The 25738-nt window shown below is 31.5% G+C and overlaps 1 protein-coding gene across 2 annotated transcripts in view; it reads left to right on the top strand.

Moving 5' to 3' along the window:
- LOC128994767 (glutamate receptor 1-like) overlaps positions 1-25738 on the top strand; it is a 364312-nt gene that overhangs the window by 325435 nt on the left and 13139 nt on the right. For both annotated transcript variants that reach the window (XM_054419530.1, XM_054419531.1), the window contains 9 exons: positions 9185-9312; positions 11199-11328; positions 15451-15583; positions 16470-16590; positions 17736-17900; positions 18526-18732; positions 21251-21358; positions 22250-22363; positions 25364-25484. In XM_054419530.1, the coding sequence (XP_054275505.1) occupies positions 9185-9312; positions 11199-11328; positions 15451-15583; positions 16470-16590; positions 17736-17900; positions 18526-18732; positions 21251-21358; positions 22250-22363; positions 25364-25484 (1227 nt within the window). The remainder of the gene's footprint in view (positions 1-9184; positions 9313-11198; positions 11329-15450; positions 15584-16469; positions 16591-17735; positions 17901-18525; positions 18733-21250; positions 21359-22249; positions 22364-25363; positions 25485-25738) is intronic.

Here is a 25738-nt window from a genome sequence, read left to right as displayed (position 1 = left end):
TACGACTACAATCATCTTGTGCAACGTTTACCATTTCGTTCAATGTTTGGATTTAACCTAACATGTTGTACAGTGTTTGAAAGACTAATTATTTATATGATTTATAGTAACTGTAGGAAAAATATTATATGTAACACGAGTGCAAACTGCCTTTGCTGCCACTAGTTATGCAAATAACTATTTCAGCAAACATGTCTTATTGCAATGTAAAATGTTAGAATTGTATCGTATTTGTAAAGAATAATATTGAAGCGTTCATAGAGGGACTTACTTGTATACAAAAATAATTCCACAGGGCACCAAATTAAATTTAATATTTGAACATATTTATTAGAATGAGGAAAGTGAGTTACCTTAAAGAGAGGTCTTCATTGTGGTTTGAATTGTTTTATTATTTGTATTTTATTCAAGTTTTTATACAATAAACTCGCGGAGTATTAAATGACTTATGGTGTGGTAACAGAAATATCTAATAATCATTATTGTATGTTGAAAATATTGTTTATAGTAGGGATAAATCCTTACAAGCAAACAAATGTCTTTCGAAATAACCTAAAGTATTAAATACACATAGTATAGTGGCTCTTCCAGTAATGTGTATGTAATGATGTCAGTAAATGTGTCATATAACAGTTTTATAGTATGTCTCTAGTACCATGTTAGAATGCTCTAAAATGTTTACTTTCCACAGACAAATTGTAGACTCCGTTTTTGGTTTTTATGTGTTAAGTTTGGTGTTACCTTCCATATGTAGTCTAAGTTTATGGTCTTTAAACAGAATGTATGAGCAATAAACATCTGATCAAACATTTTGTTAAAGGTGTGGTATTGAAATGTTTGAAATTGGATTTGTATTTGTGTTATTCATTACCCAAAATAAATGTTTATTAAACAATCAAATCTTCTTGAAATATATCAATATCCCACTCCGGCCTTTTTTTTATCATATGACTTATGTTTTACTTAAGCATGTTTAGAAATCGTAAAAAAATTAAAATAATCTGCTACGAAATTAATTCTTATTATGAACCATGATTGTTTTAAATTGGTAGAAATGATTAATCTCCAAACCGTTAACAGCCTTTTTGTCTAAAATAATGAGTGCCTGTGTATGTTGTGCATTGTAGGCCTAACAGGTTTCAAATGCTTTTATATAGGCCTGTTTCTAATCACAACTTTTTAGAATTGTGAAACTAAAAAAAAGATTTTGTTAGTATTAAGTTATAATATATATTATATTATATTATTATATTAAATATTATAATACATTTTGGATTTGCTAATTTGCAATTACATCTACAATTATTAACGAAATTCAATACATCAAACTTCAATGTCTCATGATTTTTCTTACAAAAACATTCGGATTTAATATTCATAGGTTTGTTTAAATTAGCAAACATGTGATACTTATTAAACCCCCTAAATGTGTTTGAAACGTATGCTATTAAGATTCTATTGTAAACACAATGTTCTACTTTCAAATTTTAAAAAGCGTTTTTAAAACAAAGAAGCAAAATATCTCTTAAGAACAATCACGCAATTTGCATAAGCCCCGACTTGAACGAAGGATTTCCCAAGTTATTAAGTTAATTTGGGACTTTTATGGTAAGATGATTGCTTTTAAATGCAAAGCTGTATGAATTTCTTATAAATGAACAGCAAAAACTCACTGAGTGAAAATTTGAAGTAGTTGTAAAATATGATTTTACGTTCTCTTTTAAAACTTTTAATTCGTATAAAATTTCTTATAGTCATTGTTTCGGGTTTTTGTAGTTTCCCCTATGTATGAATTCTGAACCTTCTAAAGTATCTTCTAACAGAATGGCCCTATCTATGATGTATATATATATATATTGGTTCTAATAAGCCACTACAATATTCCATTGTTGTTATCTATAATACATGAGCCCTTTAGAGTGGCTAGGTACAATTAATTAAGCTATTACCTGCGTTCCACATCGACATTTGCTGCCTAAGTGTTCTCCATTATAACATTAATTGTTGAGCTAAATGATGGGGGTTTCTACAATAAGGGGACTATCTTTATAAATCAACGCAAACGTGTTCATGTTTTTTAATATTTACGCGTAATTAGTATGTATGTTTTTTTTCGAACTTCAAAGCTATTACTTAATCGTATTAACTTGTATTATTAACTTATTCGTTTGACACTCAAAGAAACGACGTTTCTTTGACGATAAACTTTATTAAATTTGTTGTGATCTAATTTAAATATTTTTCGTCGCTAAGAATTCAAAATCAATAATCCGTGATAATGTGAGTAGCATTAGAAAAAAGTACAAACATCTAATCTATAATATTAGCGTTTACATTCAGCGCCAAGTTTATTTAACCCGTAAAGTAAAGATATTTTATCTCAACTTGGTATAAAAATATTTGATGACTATATGAAAACGACAAATATTTTAGTACACGTTTGAAAGTGTCATTAGAGTTTCAAGCACAGTAGTGTTTTTACTGATTTGGTGACGGAACAGTCCAAACTATAGTTTTAACACCATGTAACACGATCCTTTCAATATATAGCATTGATTGCCTAATGAAAAAGTTTCTAAAAACCCTGCTTTGAATGAAACCAATAACCTTCAGATAATTTAAATAATTGGTAGTTAAAACTACACATTTAAAGTCATATTCTGTCATAAACCTCACCACTGTGTAATTCAGTTTTTAAAAAATATTCATAGATCCAGTAGGAAGTAATCGAAAATAATGACTGTCATGAATTTGAAGACGTCATAAACAGCAAAGACAACAAAGTTTATGATTTCGCCAGAAAATGAGCCTTCTGCAAATGAACTCCGCGGGACCGGAAACCTCGGAGCTCGCTGTGAACTCATCTCGTTACTTTGGCGGGGAATGTAGATTCCAACATCAAACGTATCATTCATATTTGAAGAAGTTGCATTACAACCAAACTTTAACAAAAAATAGCAACTGACTAACTTCAAAATCCTTCATCCTACCAATGCCACTTATCAAATAAACATTAAATTTGTCGTGTAGATTACTACATTGTGTCAGTTATGAATGATAGGCCAAGCTAACTTATTACATACATTAAATAATTTATACTACTATAGCTTTAACAATATATCATTTCTTTATCAAGTGTGTGGAAAAAGATAAATTTATTGTTCATCCAGAATTTACTGACTGGAAAGATTGTAGATACAAATTTAGCATTACTCAAAGAATATAAGAGCATTCCAAAATATACTTTAGGTACAAACAAAAAGTGTGCATCGTACTCAGGGTTTTGGGGTGTATAAATTTGGTCGATTTATTTTTATAGGTAAAAAGAATGGATTTCTATATTTTTGGTTAGCTTTGAATGGTATAGTTTCAATTTTCAGCATATTCACAAACTTTTTTGTGTTCAATTTACGAAATTCTATCGTAATTTGAAACGTAGACATTAAAGAAGTATGCTCCTTTTATGTATTATGTTGACTCTCCCATTTTGCTTATATTCTTGGGAAATACTTTATACAATTCAGACTTATCTACTGAATAAGGGTTTGGATTAAGGGATAAACTATAACATTTTCTGCGTGTCATAGTTACATACATACAAGCGATAAATACAATTTAAATCCACTTAATCAATTCCACTTCAGTACATGAATATATCATCTTTTGAAGAAACCATAATCTCTATAAACAATGATAGAATGGAGTATTAAGCAACGCACTGCTGTATGTTTTAGAAACTGGTGATTGCTTGTAAAACCCATTTATTGCACGACGGGGCGAGAGCTAAGCCCTAAAACGTCGACAACCAGATATCGAACCGCAACCCAATCACCCTCTCATTACCCCCATGCCGCCAATTTCCACGCTTTTTCTGTTCTGCTGACCGCACGTTCGGAAATTACTTTAATTTTGCTCCTCAAGTCAAACACCAACACTTTGTGGACATAATACGCATTTATATGCGTAAGCATATTATAAAGTAAATTGTTTAACGGTGTTTTTCAGTGTGTAAGGTTGTAATCTTCTAGACTTCGCCTTATAATCCATTTAAGGTTAAATCTAAATGATATAGATTGTTTGAAAATAAAAAGTTTATGTAGTGGAAAATGTTTTGCTCACATAGTTTATTTATGTCCATGACAAGTATTTGGCTAGTATAAATGATAATAAAGAAATAGGAAGACAGTGGAAAGAAATTCAAACAATTCTTCTTCGTCAAAAGTAATCTTGAGGCTAGTCACTTGTTTAAACTGTAGACAATTTTATTTAACCTATTTCGGGGTTCCCCACGATATGTTTTCAATTATATTATTTTTTTTACATTTTTCATCTTAATTTTAAGCAAAACTAATGATTTCATCATCTCTTTTCATAGAAATCGTTTTTGCCAACTAAATTGAATGGGTGAGGTAGCAGCCTGTGTTTAAATAGGTTTAATGAGAAGAACCTTAAAATTATCGTAAATAATATCAAATGACTCTATTTTTCTAGTTTCACCAAAGTAAATAATACGCATCATATAAGGTAATATAGTTTCTTAAAACTATACACAGAGACGAATACTATGTATTCCTATTAACAATACATCAAACAACATTCCCATTAACCTAACCTAGCCTAGGAAAGTTTTCAGGTACACGATTATTTGTAAGTATTTAGTAAAATGCCCAACTAAAGTTGTAAAAGGTTAAGTCTGTTCAAAGTGCTATACCGATGGGCAATCGATTTACAAGCTATAAATTCTGTTAAAAGGAGAGATCGAGTTACGTCAATTACGGCAATAATGTTGGTCTCAATAGGTTAAAGGTAAGTACGCCACGTGTAGTTGAAATTTCATTATGTTCTACTTGACGTAAAAGTCGTTCACTATTTAACGGTTATTTGATCAGCCAAAGTCCGATGTGAACTTCAGAAGTTGTGATCAATTAATAAAAATACCTTTTTCCAATAACTTTAGATTGCTTGGTAATTGAACAGTGAAGTTTTTGTTTTTGTTTCTTTAATTATTATTTTGAGTGAAAAAAAAACTCTATATGGAAGGTATATTGTATGGTCAAAAATATTAGTAAAAGCAGATCTTTTGAAATAAAACTATAGGTAAATAAGCACTCAAAACTATTTAGTACATTTCATTTTATATTGTTTCACAAAAATTGCTAAGGGTGATTTGTACTCAGTGTGACAAAATTTTTTTGGTGTAAGTACAAAGTAAATGAAGTGTGATGATGCATATCAAATGTTCCAAGTCTAAAAATTACCTTCCCAAAAAATTATTTTATGTTTTCCAAAAATAACCATGTTTTTAAACTTAATGCAGCGATTTCTCAATTGCCTGTATATGGATTTGATTAGATAATGTCATTTTCGTGTTCTACATTAAATTTTGAACAAGAATAATAGAAAATGACTGAGGATCAGTTGTAAAAACTCCATTGTACATAGATTCAAAAATAAAAGTTAAGATGTTTTATAAAAATTTTAAAAACAATGATCTATTGCATTTTTCACACCCTGTATACAAGAAAGTGTTGGAATATGTTAAAAACTGCGCTATTTTATAAGCTTTCCAACGATATGCTACACTATTGAGGTTTATGTCTGCTTATGTACGCTTTAATGGTTTGAAGACTACAAAGCATGGTGTCTTTAACATTTAAAACACAAAAAGTCGGCATGTATTAAGCAAAAGTTGTATTTTTGTTTCAGCTTGAACAGTAAAAATAGTAAAAAAGTTCCCTGTTTTCTGGTATTCAAACCACTAAAACAAACAAAAAAATATCTAAACCTCAATAGTGTAGCATATGGTTGGAAAGCTTATAAAATGGCGCAGTTTTTAACATATTCCGACACTTTCTTGTATACAGGGTGTGAAAAATGCAATAGACCATTGTTTTTAAAATTTTTATCAAATATCTTAATTTTTATCTTTGAATCTATTTACAATGGAGTTTTTACAACTGATCCTCCGCCATTTTCCATTATTCTTGTTCAACATTTAATGTAGAACATGAAAATGACGTTATCTACTCAAATCCATTTACAGGTAATTGAGAAATCGCTATATTAAGTTTAAAAGCATGGTTATTTTTCAAAAACATAAATTAATTTTTTGGGACGCTAATTTTGAGACTTGGAACATTTGATATGCATCATCACACTTCATTTACTTTGTACTTACACCAAACAAATTTTGTCACACTGAGTACAAATCACCCTGTATATACCGATCACAATGAAAAGCATACATAGAAAGTGTGCTAACATACAAGGATCAAGAACCTAAAGAACGATTCCACAAAATACTTTAAGGCTTCTACTTAGGTCTGACTGGCATGGTGATGTGTTGAAGAAAGAAGGCGATACATATTATTTAAACTACTTTTTGTTGATGTGGCATGAGACTAAATTTAATCAATAATGGACTTGGTATTTTTGTATTCAAATGGTCTCCGATGTTTCGTATAGGCTACTCTGTTTTGAGAAAACAAAATCAAAACAAATAAAAATCTTCTTTATTCTACAGTAGAGAGCCAATGTAGATATTTCTGAGCAAATTTTGCTTATAAGAAAGATTGCAGGTCAACATAAATTTGTTTTAGCATAATTGGGGGGGGGGGGGTGGAGGTTCAGATGGTAGCATAGTATAGGACATTATAATACTTCATGTATAATTTTCTTTGCTTGATATTTACACACATTAGCATAAGACTTTTTTGGTGGGCAATTTTAAGGTTAAACCGTATTCAAAACCACCATCTTTATAAAAAAAACTTTTTACAAATGTGTAGAATAAAAAAATTGTGACAAACAAAGTAATTGTTATTCTTCTAGTTAGTTATGCTTTAAGTTATCCTGCTCAAAGAATAAAACAGATCGAATGAAAATTATTATTAGGTTACCACTTAGCTAAAGTCATTCCTTTCTTCAGAGCGTTTAAAAACAAACCACTTACAAACGAATATATACTCATGCATAATCATTGGCTTTTCGATTAGGTATCTATGAAAAAAAAACATATCTAAACATTCTATGTGGTTGGATATTATAAAACATCTTATATTGTTTTAGCAAAGTGAACAGCATTCATACTTATCCAAATTATTTGACTTATGCAGTTTCGGTAAGAAATTACGTTGAGATAAGTGAAGGATATATTCAAGAATTATGTCAAGTTTCACCTTATACCATTGAATACACGAATAGCCGAGGGATCAAAAAGTGAAACGGTTCTAAGCTAAATGGCTTCACCGCCGCTCCTGCTTCGCTCCAAGGGATAATCTCACATTACACCAATTCAATCAATGTTTATTGTTTTCAATCTACAATACTGCACTTTTTATCTCTGTTTCCGATATTTTACTTATTTGGGTTGTTTTATTATTTTCTTGTCTGCTACCATTTAATTTTATTTAGCTGAAACGTGTTTGCGTTGACTTTAGTAGTACAGTAACACGTAATGTTCTTTCCACTATTTGACATTACATTAAGTGTATTGCTGTCTTACTTTTGTATGGTTATACTATTCGCTACACTAAATGCCTACATTTGTCCATCCAATATAAGGTACGACGTTGTAAAATGGATAATATTAACAAAACTTTAATTTGTAATTACGGTATATATTCTAGATTTTAACAGGAAAAAATATTTATCTCTATTTCATCATTCCTTAGACATTTGACCCTCCTCCCATATCATTTTCAGTAAAACTTGAAACCGAATGCCGAGTTAAATATTTGTTCTATGATTCGCTCGTTTCTAAGTGTCTTCAACACTATTAACAATTGTCACTATATGTAACTAAATTGTTTGCAATTTACATTGTATTGCTAACAAATTTTTAGGATATAAAACAGTATCCAACAAAGTTTCATCGAACAACATAAATCAATGATATATTTTCCTTTAAGTAATTGAAGTTCACCAGTAATATCACTATTTTAAAACATAAAACAAAAATCTCAACATTATCAAGGCAACTGATAAAGCTTAATGAAATAGGTCCTTAGTTTGGAAAAGGGTGAAATTGCTTCGTAGATGTAAATAAATATAAGGCTGATGAATGGTTCAATTACTGGTTCATGAGATGAAAAAGTGCTGCCAACAATAACCAATAAATAGCCCCTAACCAATAGCTGCCAGTTTCCACACTCGCGCTGTGTTTCAAGAAACGTACCTGTTGTGATTAAACTTTAGAAAAATTTATATTATATGAAATCTGTTAAACTTTTATACGTTCAATGTTTTTTTTTTTTTTTGTATCCAGCTCTTTAGATTAAGCACTTCCAGAATTCAGTTTATCTTGACGTTGAGTTGGTATGTCAATGTGAACCCGATATGTTTTTATTTAGGCTACTTTTTTTCTTAAACAATAACGTTAGCTTATTTGGCCTCTTTTAAGTGCAATAAGATTATCCCCTTCAAATTTTTATATGATGATAATTGATGGAGACATAAACAGATGTTTCGGTTGAAAACTTTTTTCAATCAGATTGGAATGATTAAAAGGTTGATGAGCAAGATCTGGATAACCTGGATCCAGAAATAAGTAAAACTGTTCTAAACTAACCTAGCATAACTAACCAAACTTGCTGTAGGGATACCATTACAAAATTTCGTTTGATAACAGAAAAGGCATGTAAGTAATATGAAACAGGATTTGGAAATGTTACAACAAGTTTGGTTGGTTAGGTAAGGTTGGTTTAGAACAGTTTCATTTCAATATAATATTTTTAAATTGTTTGTTGATACTAAACAATATTAACTTATCGTAGTTGTCAGCTGACATCTCGTTCATTAATATCGGTATATCGGATCAAAAAATAGAATATCGATGAATCGAAAAAATCATCGATAATAATGAATGTTCCCTTTAACAGAAAATTACCGAATTTTCCACTGTCGACATTCTTCCTAGAACTCCTAGAATTGGAATGATGTTCAGAATCTTCCTTATACTGGCCCCTCTAAAACCTTAGAAGATGTTTGGTGTCACCAACATTTATTTTACCTCATCCCTGCACTCCCATCCCAATTGGTTTCGACCATCCCAAAGGTGTGTACGGAACAAAATCAACCCTTAATTAAATAAATTTAAATAAATTTTGCAACCGATTTTCTTTTAGATATACAATGTGTTCGTTTTCCACTTATTATTTCATAACAGGATTCACGTTTGTTTCAGTATGCAACCAGTTTTCTCGGGGAGTATTCTCCATGCTAGGAGCAGTCAGTCCTGACTCCTTCGATACTCTCCACTCCTACAGCAATACGTTTCAGATGCCCTTCGTAACTCCTTGGTTTCCAGAGAAGGTAAGAGAAAGCAAAATTACAGGATACAGATAACACTACAAAATTCTTTAATATGTTTGATATGTTTTAAGGCAAAATGATGAACTTTTTACTTGCCACTTAGTTTTACTATATTTTAACTCCTAATTATTGGGCTTCACATTTACTAATGATCGTTTTACAGTTCTATTTATGTATTATAATGAAGTTGATTCGCCCACAATAAAACTTGATGAAAATGTTGTATGGGCTTCATAAGACCATAGTACGATATTTTAGACCAATCCAAAATGTTAGCTTACGATTTGATTTATAATCCCCTTTTCAAACGTACTCCGCACTGTTATTTCATTGTTGGTTTACTGCCCTACCTAAACCCTAACTTTAATAACATAATTTTGAGTACAAAGACTCTGGAACTGTGTTCGTAAATGTCATTCACACTGATTTATTGTGTGTTAAAAGGCATGCTCTTGTTTCACTACTTCAAAGAACTGAGAAACAATGACAATAAAAGTGAACTAAGAGATAGCGTTGGTCGTGGTGGTTTTGAAACTGAAGCCATCAGCAGCCCTTTGTCATTGGACAGCCCCTATCCTGGCTTGTTGACGTTGGTTACAGTTACAGAGCTCTGAGTGTTTATATTTAACTTGATAATACATTATTATGGGTGTTTCCATAGCGGTGCCATATAGCTTATAAAAACAAAAGTTTTAACATGCGGTTTTAATATTTTTTTCTTATTTTTTTACGTATAAGGATTAAAAATTGTCAATCATTTTTGTATACAGTTGAATACAATTTTACATTCTATACTTTTCACCAACAACTACCATTATGGCTCAATATTTATAATATTCCTTAGGTTGTGGAGCTATGTTAATCCATGGTTTGAGACAGGAATTCACTTAGAATTTTTTTTCCTACAGTTACCTAACAATGTAAATGTTCTCTCACTGATTTAAGAAAGCAAAGTGACCAATTCGCTCATCAGTGAGACAATGTTAACATTGTCTCACTCTAATTACTTTGTCTCACTCGCTCCAGATTTGCAACGTGAAGGCACGAAATAGTGAGCGCGTAACATGCAGACAAGGTCGAATGCGCGCAAAATACGTTGGCAGCCCTGGCTGTAAATTAGCTGGTTAGCTGTTGTACTGTTGTATCATTAAATGTCATATTAAAAGTTCACTTCTGTGTAAAAAAATGTCAGGTTTCTTTACCATTTTTTTGTTTTATGGTAAATAAAATCATCCACTGCAGTCTCGGCCTGCCGAGTGGTTTTCTGCGTTCTGGGTTGTTCTGATCCATACCTTTTATTATCAATGAATATTCTCTTCTCAACACATCTCCTCCCTATATAATGGTAGGAAAAATATAATGTGCAACTCGAGTGCAAAGTGCAATTACCTCACTCGAGAAACCATTCCTCACGAGCCTAAGTATTTCTCTCGAGTGAGTCAATTACTCCCTTTGCTCACTAGTTGCACAAATAACTATTATTCTTCTAAAATGTCTCCTGTTAAGAACCTGTAAATAACTTAAATTTCATTTATTTACCGAAGTATTTCAGAAAGTGATTCCTCTAAATTAGATCTAGTACGTACTTTTAATGAATATAAATTTGTTTAATATCCTATATATTACCAATTAACTTTTATAAAAATCATCAAATATGGAAACAAATATTTTATTTCAAAACCTAAAATTTGGGTTCTTTGAAGTATTATTGCAACTATGTTCTTCACAAAATCACTTTAAATCAAATACTAAACGGTCGTAGGTAAAGTAGTGTACGCAACTCACGTAATAAGACTATCTTTACACGACCATTGCGTAACTATTCATTACCTTTTAACCATATTTTACAATCTATCCCTGATTAATATTTTCCCCCTTTTGTGCAGGTGCTCTCCCCTTCCTCAGGATTCCTTGACTACGCCATCAGTATGAGGCCAGACTATCATCAAGCCATCATTGATACTGTTAAATACTACGGGTGGAAGAGGATTATCTACTTGTATGACTCACACGACGGTAAGTGAAATTTAAAAACATAATGGTATCAAAACCCCATAGTCACATGGCAAGCAACTGTCCAAGAATGAACTGTACTGGCATATAGTGGTGCAGTAAAGGAACCACAGACATCCTTTGTTTTTGCTGTCCTTTGCAACGCTGATTGACCCATAACTCCTAATGAAGTTTAAGTAGATAGTTAGTAAGTAAATATTGACTGAGTGCGTACCGAGAACACTGACGTTGATGGTAGTTTTGTGAGTTAACGCTTAACAGGACTAAGTTTATAGGTAGTCTTTGTTGCACATGTAAACTCCCATTTGTGTCTGAAAATATTTCACGCGTAGGTTTAGTCTATTGCATTGGCGAAAGAACCGGGCCAAAACCGACAAAATGGTCTGTATTTATTTGTTTTTAATCTTGACAGGAATGTGGATCTGTGAGTCTCTTAGTAGGTCTCTTGAAATTTCATGTTGTATTTAGCCTTTGGATCACTATATTTAAGCAAAATGGTAAAACTTGAATTTAATTTAAACTTTCCTCTCTAAATTCTAAAAATTCTAAAATGCTATATATTTTTAATTTTTTCCAATCGTTAATCTTTGACGAAATCTTCAAGATTAATATAACCTTTAACTCTGAAATGTTAAGATCAGAATACTATGTCCACAGAACCATATTAACGCGCATTCCAATGCTGAAAACATGAAATAGTTTTGGATGTTTAATATTATCAATTAAATATCTTGTTTTGTTTATTAATGGTTTGGATTCATTTTATACTGATAACATAAGTAAAATCGTTATTAACCCTTTTTAATCCATTTTATCTATTCAAATAACACACAATTTAAATTTATGTACATATAGGTTTATTCTGCTGGACACTTATTTATAGGTCGGTTGTTAAGGTTGCATACAATCCCTGCTTCAAATGTTCACTAAATATCGTCTATGGCAAGTTTAGTTTCGAATACACAATTTACCATTGTTTAAAATACTATTTAGATAAATCTACTGATATGTCCCTTTTAAATCCTAGTTCCACTAAGGTTCTAAGTCAGTTTCCGAGGCTGATTTTATCGCAGACACCTGCAAGCCATCTCTCCTTTCCCAGGACCTCCCGCCAGGATCTTGCAGTGACTTATGGCGTCACGCAGAACCCACTAAATTTATCACCCCTACTTTTCATCAGGGGCCGCTTATATCTCTTCGTTAGGTGTCTGATGCAATTTTTCTCGGTTATCCCTGAAATATTCCCTCGCCAGGAGCGAATGTATTCATTTTCATTTAGATATGTCAAAACTAAAAGACCTAATGCAAACTTACTTTTCCCCGCTGTGTAAAATTTGAGGCGTTGCTTTATTGAATCAATGTTTGAGGAAATAATTTTATCCTCATGTTGGCAGTTGAGAGACAAGTCTAGTTTTTGATATTTTAACGTTATTTTGCCTACTTATTATAAATTAGGAAAAGGTTCTATATGGTAACGGAAACAGTATTGTTACACATTCTTCAAAATAATACAACTATGATCAGTTATTTTCTTTATAAAAATAATTATAACATTCAACCTTTAAGTTTCTATATTTTCCAGGATCTAAAAGGTTGTCTATTGCAAATAAATACTCTTTTTACTATACCCGTATGTAAAAATATATTAATTTTGATATAGATTTGAACAAATTGTATTTAACCAATTAATTTTATTTACGTATTGAAAGATTCCACAATAACTACATGACTTTACTTGTTATTAAATATACCAGAACTCACCTTACCTCCTTGGCCATTGAAACCTTACAAGGTTTTTGGCCTCACCAACGATGCCTCTCCACCATTCTTTTCTCTCCGCTGCCTCAGGTGTTGTAGTGCCCATCACAGCCACATCCTTCAGCACCTGACTCTTCTACCGTAGTCTCGGCCTGCCGAGTGGTTTTCTGCGTTCTGGGTTGTTCTGGTCCTCAGCTTTTATTACAATAAATATTCTCTTCTCAACACATCTCCTCCCTATCTCAATCTCCTGCTTGTTATCCTTGCTATTACATCTGGACGGTAAAACATATCTTATTCTATATTTTTCCGATTCTCCAGCCTTCTTCGTCTTAAATCGGTCCATATACTTTTCTCAGAATCTTATATTCAAAAATAATAAGTTTCTATACCCATTCTTTTGTTAGTGCCCATGTTTCGGATCCATAAAGTATTACTGGAAGAATTACCGAGTGGTAGATTTTCATTCTGGTATTGTATTTAACAGAGATTTGAATATACATATTTTTAATAACAGAGTCTTTTAATATTCGGAAGTCAACAATTAATACGTCTAAACACAAATGTTAAGGGTTGATTTTGATCGGACACTTCAACCCTCATCTGACATTAGGTGAATAGGCATATTGTAGTGTACAATCGAAATCGATCACTACTGTCCGTTTTTTATATGTATATGTCCGACTTGTGAGTTTACAGTGCAAATGTAAATATCTATTTCAAGATTGGTAATATTTATTTTCAATTTACTTTCCGAGAAAACAAGTACAGTGTACTAAATAAAGCAGCATTAGAAAACACTCGTAAACGAAATAAATAATGAATAAATAAAATTTTTCCTGTCAAAAACTGAAGTACTCAAGGCCCTCCAATTAGAGTCAGAGGCTAAATAAATCGCTCGTTAAACTCTTTAGTAAACCCACTTTACGTTTTATCAATCGACAGAGACGATTTAACTTACTTTAAATATATATCAAATTATATATTGAGGAAATGTTCTCATAACTACTCTAGTTTGTGTTTCAGGACCAAAGTATCTAGAATATACAAATAGTTTTTATTACCTTTATCATATATTAACATTAAAAACAGTTTCTGTTTGCATATTTGTACATTTTTTTAGTTTCAAATTAAAAAGACAACTCACAACAACCCGTCCCAATATATTATGGTATGAAAAATTAAAATATAAAATAATCATAAATGGAAGCAATCATTATTGAATGATCATTTCTTGAGATTGAAAACTTAGCATGGGCTGGTCCATTAGGATATGGAAGGCACTGTTTCGGAAATATAACGAGATATTTTGACTTTAAAATGTCTGAAAGGCTTCAAGTTTCAAACAAAGTTTTTTTTAGGATTAAGCAAAATGCTAGTTGTAGTCATAGTATTCAACTACGGTCGGAAATGTTAAGCAGGAAACAGCTCATTAATCAGTTGTTTGTAGGTCAGAGATAAAACTTCAGTCAGAATTGATGGATTTCCAATAATTATTAAACTCTGAATGTTTCTTTTCGTTCTCGGTTGTCTGTTTTGCAATATTGAAAACGTTTTACCCTCTCGAGAACAGATTTACGCTAGCATTCCTTTTGCTTCACATTTTATTTCTGAAAACACGAGAAAAACTTACAGAAGGATGATGGACGTAATTTTAATTAATTTGGTTCGTGTATATCTATAATTTTATTAGTATTTACCTAATGTGTATTAAAATGCCTAGGATATTGTTAATATTACAATTTTGTTTCTATTTCTAAATTTAACATATACTTAATAAACTAGTGGTCGACGAATGTTAATTTTAAAATAATATTTCCCATTATCTGAACCGAAATGAATATTTAATTTATTTCAGTCACACATTGACGTTATTATAATATAAATTAAACTAATGCATTTATGATGATGATGATGATTATATATGATGCACATCAGAATCGACTAATAACAGCACCAATGGATTATTTTTTTACTGTGTAATTTCATACAATAAAAACTAAAAAAAAATGTTACACATCGATTTAACATAGGGAAGTAACATTAGCTTAATTGTGTCCCCGAAAAATATAGCTGCTGTGAAATGCCATTTTATTAATTATACAGAAAGCAATCGTCAAATAATACAAATAAGTGTTATTGGGAACGTTTTTGTAATCTGTAGAATATTTTAGATCTAAATCACAAAAATAATCTTAGGATCTTAATCTACATAAAAACGGTTTAAACATTGTTAACACGGGTAATTATGCAAAGTAATGTTGTCATAGCATATTATTTTCATTTCCTTAAATTTCACTACTAATTGTAGGCCTAATCATAGTTCAAACTCTTGTTGTTCTGATAGTTCCCGTCTTACATGTCCAGGTCTACTAAGGTTGCAGCAAATCTACCAAAGTCTCAAGCCTGGTTCTGAGTCTTTTCAAGTAGAGATGGTGAAGAGGATACAGAACGCCTCTGAAGCAATCGAATTTCTTCACAGCATAGAAGAATTGAGCAGGTTGGTATGAGTTGTGAGGGGGGGGGGTTAGTTCAAAATCCATGGTAAAGAAAGCTATGGCTAAAAGAAACGGTCTTTAGTGTGAGTAAGATATGTTTGATCAACACACCCAATATGTTGTGAAGAACTTCTTCCCATTTATTATGATTCTTTTTTAATTCGTTCATACAAAATACCACTGGTGTAAACACTAGCAAAGCAAAAACATAAGGTTGTACACAACCCTTAACTAGCTTTCAAATTATGTTATTTACATACAGGAAAATCATAAGTATTTTTATGATTTATTTAACGTGTGAAAAGTAGGTTAGCTTATGCTAGAAGCAGTTCATTTTGCTGTTTCACTTGACATTACATTTGTATAGCATATTGCTTAGCAAATGCATAGAGAGAGAGGATATTAAAAAAATAAAGCTCAATTGGGTCTCTGACAATAATGTAGCTACTGTAAAATGTAATTTTATTCTTCATGCGAAAATCTTCCAATAAAGCAAAATTTTTATTGGCAACTTTTTGTAAACTGTCTTTAGGTCCCAATGAATTATCTTGGAATCTCAATCTGTGTTAACATACATTTTAACCGTCCCACTATATGAAAGGGTTATTCAATAATTATGTTTTCTTTAAACAAAAGCCGTTTCCATCAGGGTTGGATTCATATCGAGTTTTGACTATATAAGACTGTTTGTATAAATTGAATAGTCTAAACATTTTAAGTTAATGGTAGTACTAATGGTCACGTTACATACTAAAACTGTATAATTGTTGGATCAAAACGGTAGTTAGATTTCAGATATACAGTCAAATTATTCTTCAAAGAGATGACTAGGAATCAACAGTTATGTATATTTCGAACATTGAATTGACCATATGTCTGTTCTTGTAGATGGAGTGACAAATACATCGTCCTGGACTGTCCAACAGATATGGCTAAAGAGATTGTAGTCACTCATGTAAGGGATATCACTCTAGGGAAGAGGACTTACCACTACCTACTTAGTGGACTCGTAAGTGATATAATAAATACATGTAGGAGTACAAACATTCGAATGTATTATCTAAAAGTATGTCTAATATTGAACATCCATATTTATAATATTTTATACACATACCCGTTTATAAAATTGTTTTTGCATTCAATACAAAAGTGTGTACAGAATTAAATTTAATAATGGAGCTATGCTATATTGGTTTTTATGATACAAACATCAATATCTTTGTAAAAAAAAAATTAAAAAAATATTATCAGAAAAAATCTAAAATTATCAGAATTTAGATTTACACAGTTAAATATTAATAAATTTGTTTAAACCACTTGATTATTTATTTTCAATAGTGATTATAACTATAATCACTAAGCTCTGCACCAAAATACGCAAATTTACCATTATAACGCATAAACACATTTTCATAAAATAAAGAAAAAGTAAATCTGAAACAATGGTTATGTCCTAAATAAAACACCTGTATTGGGTTTTAAATAATCCTTCAAGCTATATGATATTTAATTTTTCTAAACCAAGAATATAAGTCATATTTCTTTTATAAAATTGTGTTTTATTGCTAGTGATTTAGTCAAGTTTTAGTTATAAATAGTGAAACCAACCCGACAATGTTTACTGTTATATTGAATCCAATAGTTTCAAAATCAACAACCAATATTGAATGTTTTCGAATAATCCAAGTAATGGATTCAATATTTACCATATAAATTGTAATTGCATTTAGACAAACTTCGTGTATTACAATAGCTAGCATTATTCATTAAATAGAAAATAACCGCATTTCGTCGGAAAGAAAAAATATTAATAATATAATCAAAGCCTATTGAGATCTTCATGAGTAGTTTTGTAAATATATTCTGTACTAGAAGTATCTCACAAATAATAAACTAATTATGTGAATGCTATTTGGATGAATAAAATTACGTCAAAATCAGCATTGAAAATCTGTTTATATCAAAATATTTCACTTTTAAAATATGTCGATCCTTAATCCTAGGTAGCAAGGGAGTAACTAGTCATCTTGAGTATATTTCTCACTCTATGCATTGCCACCATACAACTACTTAAGTTTATCTAAATTTCTCAAACCATTATTATGAGTTTCTTCATGCAATGCAATGCCTAACCCAATGATGGCTACTTTTCAGATCATGGATGATCGTTGGGAGTCCGAGGTTATAGAGTATGGCGCCATCAACATCACGGGGTTCAGGATAGTGGAGGGCTCTAGAAGATACGTCCGGGACTTCATCGAGGGCTGGAGAAGACTTGATCCCGCAACCTCAGTTGGAGCCGGACGAGAATCAATTTCGGTAAGATTAAAAACAATATGCTACTGTAGCTTTCTCTGAAAATGGATTGCTGCAATGCATCCAAAACCTGGACCAGTTTATGGGGGTGATCATCCTCTGAAGACCATGGTCACACTACAGTAATGTTGTCGGGCTCACATCATGTCAACAATTTTCTATATTATTTTCTAATTTTCTAAAATCTGGCAACTACGTCTGAGTTCTATTCAAGCCAATAAACCAATTAGCGAAATTCTTTATCAACACTTCTTCTTCTTTCTCAAAAATTATTTTTCTTTCTTAGCGAATTTATTTGTACTTTTACATCTAACTTGACAATGGAGCATGCACTATTTACCTTCAAGCGTATAAATAGCTACCGTTTACAATTTGATAATAAATTGAGAATATTAAAGTTAACGTTAACATACCCCATATGTTTTTTTACAGAAAATCTTGTATCCATACCAAGAGTTCTATGGTAACATGTAAGTTTTTATGTACCCCAGTGTTTCTATGTAATGTTAACAAGATAAAATCCAGACGAATAATTTTAGTGGGAGTTCTGACAGTACCTTCTGCAATCATCGAAATCTAAATGAACACAATATCGATCTGACACTAATACATCATTGCTCTTTTTCAGGCGCAAGCAGCCCTGATGTACGACGCAGTGTTCGTGCTTGTCGAGGCTTTCAACAAGTTGCTGCGCAAAAAGCCCGACATGTTCCGCAACAATCTCCGCCGCGGTCAGCTGTTCAACAATGGCAGTAGGGGAATTGACTGCAACACGAGCAGAGGATGGGTGACACCTTGGGAACATGGGGATAAAATCTCCAGATTCCTGAGAAAGGTATGAAGTTGGAAGATGTTACTTAACTATACAGGTTGTATATAAAGTCCCGCACTTGCTTAATATTTTCTAAACGACAACAGATAAATCAATAAGATTTGGTACATCAACACCACGACTAAAAATCTACTTTTTCAAGGAACTATGAATTTTCTGTCATATCATGGGGACGTCCCGCAAGGAGTCAGAAGGAAATCTTAACTAGGAGCATAGGTCAATATGCACATCAGTTTAAAGGCCTTTACTAGCAGAATATAATGCCGCAAATTTGAACTCAAACTGACAACCGAGCCAAGTATGACAGTTGTTCTAAGATTCATTTAATTTATTGCTATTATACGCTTACTCCTTGGGGGCACAGCCCTAGGAATCGGAAGAAAATTGTTAACGTAAGCATAGGTCGATATGCACATCAAATTAAAGGTCTTCACTAGTAGATTACAATGCCGTAAATTCAAGCTCAAAAGAACACCTGAGTAAAAAATGGCAGTCGTTCAAAGATTCAAAATGGCAGATTCAAGAAATCTTTGAACGGCTGCCATTTTGCGCAGGATCAGCTTTTTGAAGTGCGGTTTGCGGCATTGTATTCTACTAAAAAAGACCTTTCATTTGATGTGCATATTGACCTATGCTCCTATTTAAGATTTCCTTCTGACTCCTTGCGGGACGTCCCCATGATATGACAGAAAACTCACAGTTACTTGAAAAAGTAGATTTTTAGGTGTGGTGTTGATGTACCAAATCTTATTGATTTATCTGTTGTCGTTTAGAAAATATTAAGCCCATGCGGGACTTTATATACACCCTGTATTTTGCTCAGGCAACGATGTATTAATAATGTTGGAGGAATTTGTAAATAACTGAAGTGATTGTCGTACTCGCCGACAAGCTCTTTTTTACTTGCTGGATAAAATTGTGTAAACTCACCCTATTTAATCAAACGTTAATCAATAATCATTATTTTATGCAATTATACTTTTACTATCTTGCAATGGACATGATAAAAGGCTTTACAGACAGGATTCTTGAGGGTGATGTAAATAATTTTGGATAATATAGTATTAAGCTGGTAGTTGGCTTTATTAGGTGATACATACATGCAAAAAGTTGGAATATTGGCATATACATGACAGTAATATAGATGGTATATCAGAAAAATAAATAACAGTTAAGCTAATAATAATGAATATTAGTACAGAAAAGAGCGTTATTAAAGTGGAAAATCCAATTTAACATCTGAACTCAGATCTCAAGACCTAAACAGCACCAGAATTATTAAAATATACATTAGTAATCAATACTATAAAAAGTGTTCAACACAAGCCAGTTATATGTCCTAAATCTTAAATGTTTTAAGAGAAATAATTTACTGTGTAATGTCAATAATTTATTTGTTATGACAACAATTGTTGAGAAACGTACACAATTATTCAAGAATATTTAATTTGGTACAGGGGATAGTATACAATACCACACTTCATTTTTTATATTTACTTTTACTATTACTGTTCATTTAATTAGTTATTGTATTCTAGAGAATCCATCTCCTACAATAGTCCCTCTACAATGTAATATTTGTCATAGAACGTCTCATGCAAAGACATTATGTAGATGGCTTTTACGAGGTAGAAGGAAAACATCACTACACAATAGAGTATCATTACACTTGGTCAACATGTTAAGCTATCACATTCCACAAGTTCATTCAACCTTTTCCTCCTTTTTGTCTATTTTTTCACCAGTTTTTTTTTTCAGAGTTTTAATAAAGCTAATGCTTATTATAACCAAAATGTTCAGCGAATCAATCGCATATTCATGTTGTTGGTACTGACATCAATATTATTATTACATAAATTCTCTTTATCGAATGAGACGTTATACTTAATTCAGAAGTGGATATTGTTAAACTGATTATTCTGATGTTTAGATCTGACTAAATGAGATGTTGACATAAAACACTACTCTGGCTCTAGCAGCAACCAAGCAATGGTTTTAACACAGTCATTCAAAGTCCGTACATAGTGTTTTTTTTCTCTTTTTTTCTCTAGGATGCTAGGTACTATCCCAGTATAGATTTTTCACATTACTTTAAATTACATCTGGGGCTTGCGGCATTATCACTTGGATGAAATTCATTAGTGAATTGACGGGATTTGAACGCGGGATCTCAGGGTCAGATGTACCACGCTATACCACTAGACCAGCTCGCTCCCCACACCCATAGTTGTATTTTACATAGTAATATTCACTATCTATAGTTTACTCGTATAAAGCTCGTATCTAAATTATGTATTAGCTGAGACTTTTCCACGAAACTGGAACCAGCTGTGCATTGGGATTTTAATAAATAGTCCTGAACAAAAAACAGCTGATTGTGGTCAGTAATCAAACCATCACCTTTATTTCACAATCTTCACTCGTCTTCAACTTCCCGATATGTCGGTACAGTATTATCTAATGTAACCTAACCTTAATAGATTTAATAGATTTAATGGCTGATGTTGTCGCTTTGTTGGAGGTCGAGTTGGAAGGGTTGACGGGAGAAGTGAGATTCAATGATGACGGACGCAGAGTCAACTACACCCTCCATGTTGTAGAGATGACTGTTAACAGCGCCATGGTCAAGGTACGTTAGCAATTGGTATTTTACTGTTTAATAAGCCTTGGATTTCTCTGAATTGTGCGGAAAATTAACAGCTCTTCGGAGTGTCATATGGACGATCTTTTAGGTTGGTTTTAAGAACAATATTAAAGATGACAAAATTTTACTTATAGTTTATTTGACCTTAAATGTTTAGAAATAAAACTTAAATCGAATTAGTCAAAGAATTTAATTTGAATGAATGAAGAAGTTTCTAACGTAACTCATAATTTTACAAAAGATTTTAAAGAGCCTACACATGGAAAACAATTATGTCAAGTTATCGTTTTCGTTAAGGGTACTATAATATCAAGTGTTACATTTAAAATTAACTTAAGTAGTTGTGTAATCTCCTTATGATTGCATTTGTTACATCTGTCCCTTTACAACTAAACGAGATTTTTGGACAAAATCAAATGGTGTGTAACTATTCTTGAGATCCTCTTCACTTAGTTTTACCATAATACGAAATGAAATTATATTATTTGCTTAATTTCTCAAAGAGGTTAAAAAATTAAGTAAGTATTCGGTATTTTAACACGATTCAAATCTATTCAAGTGTATTTCTGTTACCTCAAGAAGAGCGATTTCCTAAACTAAAGTTTACTATACCTTATCCTATTAACAATAATCTTCTTAAACAAATAGGGTGTTTCGAATTCCTCTTAATGTCTATCCCTTTCAATTTATTATTAATAAACATAAGGGTCAAGCTACTATATAAATATTAACGATCAAAATTAATTAAAATAATCACCCCAACAAATATTTTACTAACAAGAGTTTCACTTTTGTGCTTACTTCTTACTTACAGTGATAGTAGTTCACATTTAGTTTTCAACATTTGCTGATTATAAAGGTAAAATGACTTTACAGGTAGCGGAGTGGACCGACCAGGGTGGTTTTAACCCAGTTGCCGCCAAATATGTGAGACTACGACCCCATAGTGAAATAGAGAAGAACAAGACATACATTGTCACCACCATTGTGGTAATATAATTATCTCACATCTTCAACGTGTATCCATTTTGTTTTGGCATTTTATCAATAAGTCTTTATGTTATTGGAACATTATAACTATGCATATTGTTAAAACTATGCCTCTCATCATTCCAAATGAATTTTTACACTATTTATATTCTTTATTCTATTTCATTGGCTCTTGAATTTGCAGGCATTCAAATGGCTTATACATTGAGATTTCATTAATGTATTTATATTTTACCTCGAACTAGTATAATTGTATACACGTTTATATAAGTGAATATTTAAAAAAACGCTCTAAAAGTCCATTGTATAACAGTTCAACATAATAATAATAATTTCTATAATTATGAGATTTAGACAACAGTTTATTAGACAAGGATTGCAAAAAAGTATTAGTTTAATACATAAACTTGCATATAATTTGAACGTTTAGAAATAGAAGTTTTTTTTTCAAAAATAATTCTATACTTACTGAAATATTGTTTCCGCATACCTACAGCAGTAAAATTGTATAATATTAGATAAAACTCGTATAAATACATAGTTTGGCAGTAGTTTTCATCACTAAACATTAAAAAAAGGGAATGCAAATTGCGGCAAGATATTCCCTTACAATATATTATTAAAGACCAGAAACACTGTTGTACTTCTGATTAACGCATTTAAAAAATATATTTTAACTTTTTATATATCTTTAGAAACATTTGGTGTAAAACACTAGTAAAACGTTAGTTTTACTTTACATAAGAAAATATAAAATATAATTTATTAAAATATTAAGTAATAAACTGATCTGAAAAGGTATTTATATTTATTTATATATTTTTTATCATAGATGGTTTTAAATTTTTTAATACTAAGATTGATACAGGTCATATATTTGTTTGAGGTGTGAGGTTTTCCATCGTAGTTTATTTTATTTTATAGAATTGAACACAATGAATAAACAAAACTGTTAAGGGTTTTCTATTACCACAAACATTCTACATTAGTTTCTAATAGTACGAATACCTAGTTTGATGTACGAAGATTAATCATTTTTAAAGAAAACCCCTCAATAGATGTTTCCTCATTTGTTTTCTAAAAGACTGTTTCCTGATATACAGGGTGATCAACTCAAGGAGGCCACCATTGGGATATCGGAAAGGGTAAGAATTAGAGAAAACTTTAAATGGGGGACATTCCTTTATTTTTTGTGGCAGTTAAAAATATGATTTTAGTTTATCAGAATTCAGCCGCCATTTTCCAAAATGACGGCAAACTTTGAAATTTCTTATAGAACACCCTGTATTTTATCATGTTTTCAGATAGAACATACAACTTAAAAACTTTTTTATTCTTGACATTTTCTCGATACACCCACTCGTTTAGGAGTTACAGCCTATGGAAAAATGATTTCGGTGTACATTTTACATCATGTAGCTCCAAAAAAAGTAGGATTATAGCAAAAATGCGATAAGTAAATAAGTCTTAAAATTGCACCCACATTCCATTAAGACAATAAAATACACAGTTTTCCACTTTTCAAGTTTGCCGACATTTTGGAAAATGGCCGCCATTTTTAAATAATAGAATTAATATTTTTAACAAATTTTATGGGCTTTTTGGAATGTGAATGCAATTTTAAGACTTATTTGACTTATTTTCTCTTCGCATTTTCGATTTAAACCTACTTTTTTGGAGCTACATGATGTAAAATGTACACCGGAAGTCATTTTTCCATAGGCTCCTAAACGAGTGGGTTTATCGAAAAAATGTCGAGAATAAAAAGGTTTTTAAATTGCATGTTCTATCCGAAAACATGATAAAATACAGGGTGTTCCATAAGAAATTTCAAAGTTGGCCGCCATTTTGGAAAATGGCGGCTGAATTTTGAAAAACTAAAATCATATTTTTAACTGCCACAAAAAATAAATGAATGTCTCCCATTTAAAGTTTTCTCTAATTCTTACCGTTTCCGATATCCCAATGGTGACCTCCTTGAGTTGATCACCCTGTATAAATAAACAGTCACATGTTTTTCAATTGTTTTGTTAAAAACGTATAATAGTTTTAACGTGCTGTGTTTGATAAAAGAAATAAGGAAGTTAGTTTTTGTTGACATTTATTTAGTAATTTCTAATGTTTAATCTTAAGTAATCGTCCGTGATATCAAATTAATTGAATCACGTATATTGACAGTTTTAAGTTTCGCATATTCACATTAGCATGTGGTAGTGATTTCTCGATTATATAATCATTAGTTAATATTGCATCCATGCATCAATAGTGCCTACAATCGATTTTTAATACGGTACAAATATTTTTTAGTTGAGAAAGCTGATAGGATATAGTCGCAAGTAAGTTATATTAATGGGCAGGATTATTGTCCCTAGGATAAAATCTTCGTTTCATTGAATCGCGCCTACTTTTATCTTAATGGCTATCTTGGAGGCCGTTATTTTTAATTTATCGTATTCTGGAATCACTTTTATAAATCATACAAGAACGTCGCTTCCTAAGCTTCCATTGTAAAGTTACATTTATTGCACTTCCTGCATCAGTTAAAAGAAGGAATCGACTTGCCAGTTGTAGCTCTATTCAAAGAATGATTCATTATTCTTCTTTTCAGCGTATGCATAACAAGATATGTATGCATTACTTGGAAAAGCTTGGAAAATATTGCTTAAATGTTTTTTATATATCTAACAGTTTTAATTCCTGAAAAATTATTAAGAGAAAACTTTCAAAACAATATCATATTGCAATCAAATGTAACTCTATGTTATGAATATTCATTTGTTTTAAATTAAATTACTCTTAAAGGTATTAATCAAACTGTTAAGTAGTTACCATGCATTCAGCAATTCAGTCAGGGGATATTATCTTGATAAATTAGGACTACAGATGGATATCAGCTTAACTGAAACGTTTTCTACTAACAACTTAAAGAAAAGAAATTTCATTTTTAGTATAATCATGTAGATTTACCTTTGAAATGTAATTATCTCCCTATCTTTCCAGGAAGAGCCATATATTATGCTAAGATCACCTGAAAAAGGTGAAAACTTGACAGGCAATGACCGCTTTGAAGGCTATTGCAAAGACCTGGCAGACCTGATAGCAAAGAGACTCGGCATCAACTGTGAGTAAACTATATAAATAGATTTAGTTATTTAATCCATATATGATAAGTATGATTTTAAAAATTTGCATAGATGGTTTTAGCCACTAGATTGCTGTTTTTATTTTAAAGATTTTACAATACCTGAAATCCTTGGATGCTTTATTGTCAACTAGTTTCGGTTCTTGATCCAAACCATCATGATAACTACAAGGTGTCATTTCATTTTAAGGTCGTCAACAGAGTACAATAATACATACGAACACGAGAGTACA

The sequence above is a fragment of the Macrosteles quadrilineatus genome, unplaced genomic scaffold (assembly GCF_028750875.1).
Source record: "Macrosteles quadrilineatus isolate MER2022 unplaced genomic scaffold, UCM_ALF_1.0 Scaffold_5__1_contigs__length_97177068, whole genome shotgun sequence".
Classification (NCBI taxonomy): domain Eukaryota; kingdom Metazoa; phylum Arthropoda; class Insecta; order Hemiptera; family Cicadellidae; genus Macrosteles; species Macrosteles quadrilineatus.
The sequence above is the reverse complement of the archived record's forward strand: the minus strand, read 5'-3'. Positions and strand labels throughout refer to the sequence as shown.